Source organism: Ovis canadensis, chromosome 11 (genome assembly GCF_042477335.2).
Source record: "Ovis canadensis isolate MfBH-ARS-UI-01 breed Bighorn chromosome 11, ARS-UI_OviCan_v2, whole genome shotgun sequence".
Taxonomy (NCBI): domain Eukaryota; kingdom Metazoa; phylum Chordata; class Mammalia; order Artiodactyla; family Bovidae; genus Ovis; species Ovis canadensis.
The window spans coordinates 49,761,888-49,773,651 of NC_091255.1; the positions used below are offsets into that span (position 1 = coordinate 49,761,888).

General features: G+C 42.9%; 2 protein-coding genes across 14 annotated transcripts; both read right to left on the reverse strand.

Moving 5' to 3' along the window:
• Nucleotides 1-1,106: 1,106 nt before the first annotated feature.
• Nucleotides 1,107-1,889, reverse strand: LOC138414727 (keratin-associated protein 4-7-like). 7 transcript variants are annotated; one of them, XM_069542493.1, is made up of 3 exons: nucleotides 1,734-1,889; nucleotides 1,551-1,601; nucleotides 1,107-1,436 (listed from the first exon to the last, which is right to left on the reverse strand). In XM_069542493.1, the coding sequence occupies exons 1-3, from the start codon at nucleotides 1,887-1,889 to the stop codon at nucleotides 1,107-1,109; spliced, it is 537 nt and encodes a 178-aa protein (XP_069398594.1). The 7 variants fall into 7 exon arrangements, with proteins under 7 accessions (XP_069398594.1, XP_069398593.1, XP_069398588.1 ...); XM_069542492.1 differs by having other exon boundaries at nucleotides 1,107-1,349; nucleotides 1,551-1,889; XM_069542487.1 differs by having other exon boundaries at nucleotides 1,551-1,889.
• An 8,394-nt stretch (nucleotides 1,890-10,283) lies between these two features.
• On the reverse strand, nucleotides 10,284-11,012 carry LOC138414728 (keratin-associated protein 4-7-like). Of its 7 annotated transcripts, none has more exons than XM_069542498.1 (2): nucleotides 10,861-11,012; nucleotides 10,284-10,713 (listed from the first exon to the last, which is right to left on the reverse strand). In XM_069542498.1, exons 1-2 carry the CDS (start codon nucleotides 11,010-11,012, stop codon nucleotides 10,284-10,286), a joined length of 582 nt encoding a protein of 193 aa, XP_069398599.1. The 7 variants fall into 7 exon arrangements, with proteins under 7 accessions (XP_069398599.1, XP_069398601.1, XP_069398602.1 ...); XM_069542500.1 differs by having other exon boundaries at nucleotides 10,284-10,417; nucleotides 10,667-11,012; XM_069542501.1 differs by having other exon boundaries at nucleotides 10,284-10,365; nucleotides 10,645-11,012.
• Between the last annotated feature and the right edge of the window lie 752 nt (nucleotides 11,013-11,764).

Here is an 11,764-nt window from a genome sequence, read left to right on the forward strand (position 1 = left end):
GGCAGATGTTATTGTTTTGGGGCTCCAAAATCACAGCAGATGGTGATTGCAGCCATGAAATTAAAAGACGCTTACTCCTTAGAAGGAAAGTTATGACCAACCTAGACAGCATATTAAAAAGCAGAAATTTGCTTTCTCAACAAAGTTCCATCTAGTCAAATCTATGGTTTTACCAGTAGTCATATATGGATGTGAGAGTTGGACTATAAAGAAAGCTGAGCACCGAACAATTGATGCTTTTGAACTGTGGTGTTGGAGAAGACTTTTGAGAGTCCCTTGGACTGCAAGGAGATCCAGGTAGTCCATCCTAAAGGAAATCAGTCCTGAATATTCATAGGAAGGACTGATGTTGAAGTTGAAACTCCAATCCTTTGGGGCATCTGATGTGATGGACTGACTGACTCATTTGAAAAGACTCTGAGGCTGGGAAATATTGAGGGTGCGAGGAGAAGGGGACGACAGAGGATGAGATGGTTTGATGGCATCACCAACTCAATGGACATGAGTTTAGGTAAACTCCAGGAGTTGGTGATGGACAGGGAGGCCTGGCGTGCTGCAGTCCATGGTGTCACAAAGATTCGGACACGACTGAGCGACTGAACTGAACTGAACTGAAAGTTGATTAATTTGTGTTCTTTGGCAGGTGCAGGCAAAATACAATTACTTTGGATCAAAATGTAAATCCTTAAAGAAAGAGAGTAACAATCAGATTCAATTTTCAGTGCCAGTAGGAGGACATTTATTTAGGTTCATGGAAATAACAAGACATAAGAAAATCACCAAAAAATCTTCACTGGATTTCCATGTCAGAGAGATAAATTCAGTGGCCTCACAAGTGATTTAGACAAGTTCCTTAAGCATGAAAAATAGATGTGCTGAAGAAAAAGGGAGGACTGTTGGGAGAAATAATTTGCTGGGAGATTCTGAGTGATTACATTTAGAAGTGGGGGAAGTTTGGAGAGAAGTTAGAACGTGTGCTCAGTATGCCTGATGTTTACTTATGAAATTCAAGAGACCAGTTCTCTTGAACCCTCCGCATTTTAAAGAGAAGCTCTGCAGCTGTGGGGAGGGAGGAAATGAGGAAGCAGTATGTTCAAAGCAGAGATTCAGCAGCAAGAGGAGGGACAGCTCACGGGGCGGGGGCAGGTGGAGATGACACAGGTGGGGCGATAGCAAGTGGTGTGACAGGAGACCCGGCCACACACTGGGCGCAGGCAGCAGCTCGGGCGGCAGCAGCTGGAGCCACAGCAAGAGGGGCGGCAGCAGCTGGAGATGCGGGGGCAGCTGGGCTGGCAGCACACAGACTGGCAACACCGGGGCCTGCAGCTGGAGATGCAGCATGTAGGCCTGTAGCAGCTGGAGCCACAGCTGGACCCACAGCTGGAGGGGCGGTAGCAGCTAGAGATGCAGCAGGTGGGGCGAGAGCAGGTGGGCTGGTAGCACACAGGCTGGCAGCACTGGGGCCTGCAGCTGGAGATGCAGCTGGTAGGCCTGTAGCAGCTGGAGCCACAGCTGGACCCACAGCTGGAGGGGCGGTAGCAGCTAGAGATGCAGCAGGTGGGGCGAGGGCAGGTGGGCTGGCAGCACACAGGCTGGCAGCACTGGGGCCTGCAGCTGGAGATGCAGCTGGTCGGCCTGTAGCAGCTGGAACCACAGCTGGAAACACAGCAGGAGGGGCGGGAGCAGCTAGAGATGCAGCAGGTGGGGCGAGGGCAGGTGGGCTGGCAGCAGACGGGGCGGCAGCAGCTGGACACACCACAGCTGGGGCGGTAGCAGGTGGTCCTGCAGCAGGTGGTCTGGCAGCAGCTGGGGCGGCAGCAGGTCTCCTGGCAGAGACTTCGGCTGCAGCTCTGGTCAGAGCAGACGGAGCCACAACAGGAGCTGACCATGGTGTCAATGGAAGGAGTGGTGTTCACGAGTGGGCTTGCGAGAGGGTGGTTTCTTGTTTTTGACTGTTTCCTTACCCCTGTCTCTTTTTATACTCTGCTTTTAGCTGGTCTTACCGTGAGCAATGCTTTTTCCTTGTTATTTTTCCTACTGGATAATCAACTAACATTACTACTAAGTTCATAATTGTGTTTATGAAGTTAATTATGTCAATATCTAAGCATCAATATCTAAAGCCTCATTTCCTTTTCCTACTGTTATAATTGTTGTATTTTTTCTAATCTTGTTAAACCGTGTGTAACCACTTTGTTTTTCTTCCTCTAATGTGCCTTCTAAGTTGGAAACATCATGTGATATTCTATCACTGAGTTTTTATGTGTCAAGTTTTTTCCTTCTTTGTGTATAACTCCATGATACTACTTTGAGAATGGCCCTGTCTCTTTTTATGTCAAAGTGGAAATAATGCACGCTACTGACAGGTAGAGTGCTGATAAGGAAATAAGAGGAAAGACTCTTGTTGGGAGTTTATGTACAGTGTGGGGAGACTCTGGTGGGGAGGTAGGCTTATTGACACACTTTTGTACAATGAGAGAAGACTAGGATGTGTTTCCTGGCTGATTAGAGAGTCAGGGGGTTACAAAAGACTTCCAGTCTCATTGTAATGACTGCCCCAAGAGTTAGCTTCTAATTTTTCCTTTTCAGTGGTAAGAACCTTTCCCTATAGTGTGCCAAAAGCAAGTGGGTTTGACCTATCTTCATAAGCCAACATATACAATGAATTCTGCATGATACAGAAGGTTTCATTTAAAGCATCTTTTCCTTGTACTCTTTCAAAATTTTGAATTCAAGTCATTCTGGTTAAAGAGGCTATAAATAGGCAAGCCTTGCTTTTTATCCTCCTGCTCAAGCTTAGTCGCTCAGTCAGGTTCAACTGTTTGTGACCCTTTGGACTGTAGCCCTCCAGGCTCCTGTGTCCATAGGATTTTCCATAAAAGATTATTGGAGTAGGTTGCCATTTTCTTCTCCATGCTCATTATCCTACAGACAGTCAAATATGTTAAAAGGCAAGATTTTGACAAGTAGTCAAAACACCAAAGCATGAGTTTCCAAAACAAGCATTATGTGTTTAAAACAAGGATAAACTGGGAAATTGAGATTGTTACATATACACTACCGTATATAGATAACTAACATAAAGAGGACCTACTGAATAGCACAGGAAACTTTACACAATACTCTGTAGTACCTGTAAGGAAACAGCATCTAAAAAAGAGTGGATATACGTGTATGTGTGGGCTTCCCTGATAGCTCAGTTGGTAAAGAATCTGCCTGCAATGCAGGAGACCCTGGTTCGATACCTGGGTCAGGAAGATTCACTGGAGAAGAGACAGGCTAACCACTCCAGTATTCTTGGTCTTGCCTACTGGCTCAGCTGGTAAAGAATCCACCTGCAATGCAGGAGACATGGGTTCGATCCCTGGGTTGGGAAGATCCCCTGGTGAAGGGAATGGCTACCCGCTCCAGTATTCTGGCCTGGGGAATTTCATGGACTGTATAGTCCAAGAGGTCGCAAAGAGTTGGACACGACTGAGTGAATTTTACTTTCACTTTCATATGTGTATGTGTAACTGGCTTACTCTGCTGTACAACAGACACTAACACAATGTAAATCAACTATGCTTCAATAAAATATTATAATAAAAATATCCTGGGAAAATCATCCGCCCAACATATTGGAACTAATATTTCTTTTTCATGATAGTTATAGATCCTTGGCCTTAGCTTAAACAGTTCTCTGATTACTCTTAAATCTTAAAATATTATTTTTGCCTTAAAATTATATATTTTATATTTGTTATTTCTTTGTTTCCAATAATATGTCATCTATTAAAAGGCCAGAAGAATGCCAAAAATAAATAAAACAAGCATTACATACTTTTAATGAAAAATGAGATAATATAGATGGCTACTATTTATAAGTGCTTGCCATGTGCCCAATATTCTGCTGAATGTTTTGTAATTATTATCTTGATTTTTCTTCTCAAAGACGCCATGAGGTACTTGGTATTCTCTGCAAGTCCACATAAGAATGAATGAAGGTTGTAAATCCTATAATATTAATCGTCTATAAAGTATGTGTATGTGTGCATGAACACTGTCTTGTCCAGTTCTTTGTAACCCCATGGCTGTAGCAGGCTCCTGTGTTCATGGGATTCTCCAGGCAAGAACACTGGAGTGGGTTTGCCATTTCCTTCTCCAATGCATGAAAATGAGAAGTGAAAGTGAAGTCACTCAGTCGTGTCTGACTCTTTGTGACCTCATGGACTGCAGCCTACCAGGCTCCTCTGCCCATGGGATTTCCAGGCAAGAGTACTGGAGTGGGGTGCCATTGCCTTCTCCAGGGGATCTTCCTGATCAGGGACTGAGCTACATCTCTTGTGTCTCCTGCATTGGCAGGCAGTTTCTCTACCAGCTGAGCCACTTTGGAAGCCAGTCTATGAAATATTCTTTTTCTTCTTCTGCATCACTTCAGTCGTGTCCGACTCTGCGACCCCATAGACGGCAGCCCACCAGGCTCCCCCATCCCTGGGATTCTCCAGGCAAGAACACTGGAGTGGGTTGCCATTTCCTTCTCCAATGCATGAAAGTGAAAGATGAAAGTGAAGTCACTCAGTCGTGTCTGACTCTTCGCGATCCCGTGGACTGCAGCCCACCAGGCTCCTCCGCCCATGGGATTTTCCAGGCAAGAGTACTGGAGTGGGGTGCCATTGCCTTCTCCAGGGGGTCTTCCTGATCAGGGACTGAGCTACATCTCTTGTGTCTCCTGCACTGGCAGGCAGTTTCTCTACCAGCTGAGCCACGGTGGAAGCCAGTCTATGAAGTATACATAGCACTAATTCCACACCTTTGATCATGCTGTTATATCTCCTTAGAATGTTCCTTTTCCTATAACAACTCAGGACTTTTTATTTTTCCTTTGAGTTCAAGGTTAGAAGTCTCTTCTTATGGTTTTCCTTGACACATTTAAAGAAAAATCATCTGCTCCTCCATTCTATTTGATTACATTTGCAACACTAGAGTTTCGCACATCGAACTATACCTAAATGTCTGTGTCCAGCTGGACGGTAACTACCTGAGGTGAACACTTGGACCATATATCATCATCAACATGCAGGGAATGGAGCACATCACCAGTGTTTTCTTTGCATTTCTAGGAATCACTTTCTAAATTTGTTTGTGTAATTACACAAAGTATGTGTGGCTCCAAAGTAAATTCTACAAAGCGAGGCTTATCCAAGGAAGTTATTCCTAATCCCTCTATGCATTCCCTTGCTCCCCATAGATAGTCATTTTTATAATTTAAAATTTTCCTTCTTATGCTATTTCAAAAACATTTTTGCATATCTGTAGCTCCTTTGTTTCTTAGATAAACGGTTATATAATATACACACTTAACTCCAAGTTGCTTTTTCTCATTTAACAATTTATCCCAGAGATTACTTTATAGTAGTATGTTCAGATATTCTTCATTCCATTCTCAGCCACAAAGTGGCCCATTCTCTGGACATAATGTGGCTTATTTAGCCTGTTACATGTATTGGTATCATCAATTGATCAATTTGTTGGCTTTAATCAAGTAGTTTTTACTATATACATTAATATATACAGTAACATATAATGTATAATATATATAAAATATACTGATATCTTCATGGGTCACAGCCTTGTCATGGTGAAGGGGCTTGCATAACTCAATGAAGCTATGAGCCATGTCATGCAGGGCCACCCAAGATAGACGGGACATAGTGAAGAGTTCTGACAAAATATGGCCTGCCAGAGGAGGAAATGGCAAACCACTCCATTATTCTTGTTATGAGAAGAACCCCACAAATAGTATGAAAAGGCAAAAAGATATGACACTGGAATTAAGACCCCAGGTGGGAAGGTATCCAATATGCTACTGGGGAAGAGCAGAGGGCAATCACTAATAGCTCCAGAAAGATGAGCAGCTGGACCAAAGTGGAAATGACACTCAGTTGTGGGTGTGACTAGTGGAGAAAGTAAAGTCTGATGCTGTAAAGAACAATGTGCATAGGAACCTGGAATGTTAGGTCCATGAATCAAGATAAATTGAATGTGATCAAGCAGGAGATGGCAAGAGTGAACATCCACATCTTAGGAATCAGTGAGTGAACTAAAATGGACGGGGAATGGGTGAATTTAATTCAGATGACCATCATATGTACTCCTGCGGGCAAGAATCCTTTTGAAGAAATGGAGTACCCCTCATAGTCAACAAAAGTGTCTGAAATGCAGTACTTGGGTGTGATCTCAAAAATGACAGAGTGATCTTTGTTCATTTCCAAGCAAACCATCCAAGGCTTTGCCCCAACCACTGATGCCAAAGAAGCTGAAGTTGACTCTTTCTATGAAGACCTAGAAGACCTTTTAGAACTGACACCAAAAAGAAAATAAATAAATAAAAGATGTCCTTTTCATTGCAAGGGATTGGAATGCAAAAGTAGAAAGTCAAGAGATACCTGGAGTAAGTTTGACCTTGGAGTAGAAAATGAAGAAGGGCAAAGGCTAACAGAGTTTTGTCAAGAGAACACATAACACACTGGTCATAGCAAATACCCTTTTTCAACAACCTAAGAGATGACTCTACACATGGACGTCATTGAATGGTCCATACCAAAATCAGATTGATTATATTCTTTGCAGCAAGTTCTATACAGTCAACAAAAACAAGACCTGGAGCCTGACTGTGGCTCAGATCATCAGCTCCTGATTGCAAAATTCAAGCTTAAATGGAAGAAAGTAGGGGAAACCTCTAGGCCATTCAGGAATGACCTAAATCAAATCCATTATGTTTATACAGTGGAAGTGATGAATAGATTCAAGAGATTAGATCCAGTAGACAGAGTGCCTGAAGAACTGTGAAATGAGGTTTGTAACATTGTACAGGATGCAATGACCAAAACCATCCCAAAGAAAAAGAAATACAAGAAGGCAAAGTGGTAGTCTGAGGAGGCTTTGCAAATAGCTGAGGAAAGAAGAGAAGTGAAAGGCAAGGGAGAAAGGGAAAGATATACCCAACTGAGTGCAGAGTTCCAGAGAATAGCAAGGAGAGATGAGAAGGTCTTCTTAAGCGAACATTGCAGAAAACACACAAAAACAATAGAAGGAGAGAGACTAGAGATCTCTTCAAGAAAACTGGAGATATCAAGGAAACATTTCATGCAAGGATGGACATGATAAAGACAGAAACAGTAAGGACCTAACAGAAGCAGAGGAGATTCAGGAAGAGGTGGCAAGAAAACACAGAAGAACTGTATATAAACAGTCTTAATGACACAGATAACCATGATGGTTTGGTCACTCACTTAGAGTCAGACCTCCTGGAATGTGAAGACACGTGGGCCTTAAGAATATTTACTATGAATAAAACTAGTGGAGGTGATGGAATTTCAACTGAGCTATTTCAAATCCTAAAGGATGATGCTGTTAAAGTGCTGCACTTAATATGCCAGCAAATTTGGAAAAAGCAGTGGCCTCAGGACTGGAAAAGTTCCATTTTCATTCCAACCCTAGAGAAAGGTAATACCAAAGAATCTTCCAGCTACTGTACAATTGTGTTCATTTCACATGCTAGCAAGATTATGCTCAAACTCCTGCAAGCTAGGCTTCAGCAGTTAGTGAACTCAGAACTTCCAGATGTACAAGCTGGATTTAGAAAAGGCAGGAGAGCCAGAGATCAAATTGCCAACATTTGTGGATCAGAGAAAAAGCAAGGGAATTCCAGAAAAGCATCTACTTCTTGCTACATTGACTATGCTAAAGCCTTTGTGTGGATCACAATAAACTGTTGAAAATTCTTAAAGAGATGAGAAAAACATACCACATAATCTATCTCTGGAGAAACCTGTATGAGGGTCAGGAAGCAACAATTAGAACTGGGCGTGGAACAACAGACTAGTTCAAAATCGGGAAAAGAGTACATCAAGGCTGTATATTGTCACTCTGCTTATATAACTTATACGCAGAGTACATCATGCAAATTGCCAGGCTGGATGAATCACAGGCTGGAGTCAAGATCGCAGGGAGAAATAACAACAACCTCAGATATACAGATGATACCACTCTAATGACAGAAGATGAAAGCAACTAAAGAGCCTCTTGATGAAGGTGAAAGAGGAGAGTGAAAAAGCTGACTTAAAACTCAACATTATAAAAACCAAGATCATGGCATTTTGTCCCATAACTTCATGTCTAATAGAAGAGGGGAAAGTGGAGCAGTCACAGGTTTTATTTTCCTGGGCTCCAGTATCACTGTGGATGGTGACTGAAGCCATGAAATTAAGAGACGCTTGCTCCTTGGAAGGAAAATTATGACAAACCTAGAGAGTGTATTATTAATAGATAGTAGAGCCATACTTTGCTGACAGAGGTCCACATAGTGAAAACTATGATTTTTTCAATATGTGAATGTTGGACCATAAAGAGGGCTGAGCACTGAAGAATTAATGCTTTTGAATTGTGGTGCTGGAGAAGACTCTTGAGAGTCCCTTGAACTGCAAGGAGATTCAACCAGTCAATCCTAAAGATAATCAATCCTGAATATTCACTGGATGGACTTATGCTGAAATTGAAGTTCCCATCCTTTGGCCACTGATTGATAAAAGCTGACTCATTGGAAAAGAGTCATCTGATGCTGGGAAATATTGAAGGGAAAAGGAGAAGAGGGTGGCAGAGGATGAAATATTTAGATAACATCACTGAGTCAATAGGCATGAATTTGACCAAAGCCCCAGAAATAGTGAAGGACAGGGGAGCCTGGAGTGCTGAGTCCATGGGGACACAAAGAGTCAAATGCAGCATAGCAACTGAACAACAACAAAATATATAATGAATGGTGATGTATAATGTACGGTGAATTATATATATATATATTTAATGTATATATTAACACATGTATCTCTGTATCTTTATATATAATCTTTATTTGTTTTATTTTCTTTCTCTCTTAGTATGTCTTTTAATATTTAGGAAAGTATGTATTTTGCACTGACAACTGCCTTTATATAAATATCTTTATATAATATTCTATGAGCCCAATTTATAGGCTACTGTCATTGATTCTCTACTTTCAGAAAACCTTTTAAAAGGGGACTCTGTCCCCATTTGTAACACTAATACCTGCATCTAAAGAATGGCTCCAAAGCTCATCTTATTTGTATAAGTAAAAGCATACAGAAAATAACTATGCATAAATTAGAGTGGATAAATGTATAGAAAAAATATTTACAAGTAAACACATCAAACAGTGATTTTTGCTGAGAAAGTCCACTTCAATGTCACTCCATTAGTGCAGAGAGTTTGTTCTGTGTTGTTTTCCCCAGATACTTCAATGCCTTTAACGGTGTCTCACATTTAATAAATACTCAATAATGAACAAAAGAAGAGAATGACATTTGGAAGGAACCACTGAAAGCAGACAAACTTTTCAGCGAAAATATTGGCTCCCATTTTCCTACAGAAACAGTGGACAGAAGCTCAATGCTACTCTCAGATGTAGTCACGTAGATGGCAATTTGCGTTTCCACCAAACATGCTGTCTTATCAAAGACCTGCTTCACTTCTCTAGGTCACGTATCTGTCCTTTGAGTGCGTGTGGATTTGAAACTTCCTTCAAAAAAAAAAAAAGAATCACAACTGAGGTCCTATTGTAAATAGGGGAGAATCAGTGCACACTTGGTTTGCTGCGTGGACGACACCTATCGCATTGAGTGCAAGTCTGAATATAAACTTGCAGACTGTGTTCAATAGCACATTGTGTAGCTATCATAGCTGATGTGATGCCTGAACCATATACTGTGTTCTTTTTGCTTTTACATACAAGAAGTTCTCCAAACTACTTTTCACTTTTTTTGTTCTTTTCCTAGAGCTAGGATTTATAGTGTTAGCTGATATGCTCATGAAATTAGCAGGCACCTAGGAAAGAATTAGACAGTGAATAATGGAACTTCTCACTGAGAAGTGGCAAGCCCCTGCTATGTGTCCTGCAGGTGCAGTTCAAATACACTTGTCTAGCAACCAAAGACAAAATCTTAAAGGAGAAAAAATCACAATGAATTTTTAATACAGAAAGCATCACTTTATTTTGGTACAGAAATAGATCAGGTTATAGAAAAGTCTTAGGAAAAGAAGTTAGAAGAATGAGTTTACCAATTGTCAGGTGAAAGGGGAAAATCTGTTACTGGAGAAATGCTCCATGCCTTATCCATCTCCTTCAATTATGAAGCCCTGTTTATCTGAGCAACATCAACCCCAAAGGAGGGTCTGCATCTATGGGGACAGGGGTAAACGGAGACAGTGGTCACAGGGCAGCGGGCTCAGCAGCAAGAGGAGGGACAGCACACAGGGCGGGGGCAGGTGGAGATGACACAGGTGGGGCGATAGCAAGTGGTGTGGCAGGAGACCCGGCCACACACTGGGCGCAGGCAGCAGCTCGGGCGGCAGCAGCTGGAGCTATAGCAAGAGGGGCGGCAGCAGCTGGAGATGCGGGGGCAGCTGGGCTGGCAGCACACAGGCTGGCAGCACTGGGGCCTGCAGCTGGAGATGCAGCATGTAGGCCTGCAGCAGCTGGAGCCACAGCTGGACCCACAGCTGGAGGGGCGGTAGCAGCTAGAGATGCAACAGGTGGGGCGAGGGCAGGTGGGCTGGCAGCACACAGGCTGGCAGCCCTGGGGCCTGCAGCTGGAGATGCAGCAGGTGGGGCGAGAGCAGGTGGGCTGGCAGCACACAGGCTGGCAGCACTGGGGCCTGTAGCAGCTGGAGATGCAGCAGGTAGGCCTGCAGCAGCTGGAACCACAGCTGGACCCACAGCTGGAAGGGCGGTAGCAGCTAGAGATGCAGCAGGTGGGGCGAGGGCAGGTGGGCTGGCAGCACACAGGCTGGCAGCACTGGCGCCTGCAGCAGCTGGACACACCACAGCTGGGGCGATAGCAGGTGGTCCTACAGCAGGTGGTCTGGCAGCAGCTGGGCCGGCAGCAGGTCTCCTGGCAGAGACTTCGGCCACAGCTCTGGTCAGAGCAGACGGAGCCACAACAGGAGCTGACCATGGTGTCAGGGGGTGGAGGTTCTGATGTTAATAGGAGAGTGAACTTAGCGATCTGAAGTTTCTCTGCTGCTTGTCCTCTTTTATACCCTACCGAGACTGCTGTGTTCATGTCCTAGACTGTTTCCTAGTTCATTTTCCTAAAGAAACATTAGTCATTATGTTAGATCATCATGTTTTTCTGGTTAACTATTTTAAAATGAAGGAAAATAAGATTTCCTTTTCCCAGTGTGTTAAAATTTTCCAGTCCAGCCTTTCGTACAGAATTGTTTTTACTATTTCCCTGTTTGTCGTGGACTCCATCACTAGAATTTACCTGTGATCTGTGTATGACTCTACGATGTTGTTTGGATGGATTGTCCTCATGATGCCAAGATCTCTTTTGATGTCAAAAGAGAAGCAGAATTATTGTAGACAAACAGAGAGAAAAATGGTCATCCTTGTGAATTACCTGTATGCCATGAGGAAGACAGATCCAATCTGTGAGTCATGAATGCTGACTAGATATTGGACTGCCTCTGGTGCTTCAAAGGATGTGTCAGGTACTACTTCCTGTATCCAATTTGAAACTGTTACCAATGACTCATTTTTTTTAAGTATTAAAAAGTATTTGGAGCCACCTTGAAGGGACTCTCACTGACCCAATAAGGAGCAACTTGAACAACACAATGAATAAATGGCAGTAAAGAATTTTAACCTATTAAATAGAAATCCATGAGTCTATACTGAGGCCCATTGTGTAGAAACATAAGAGAA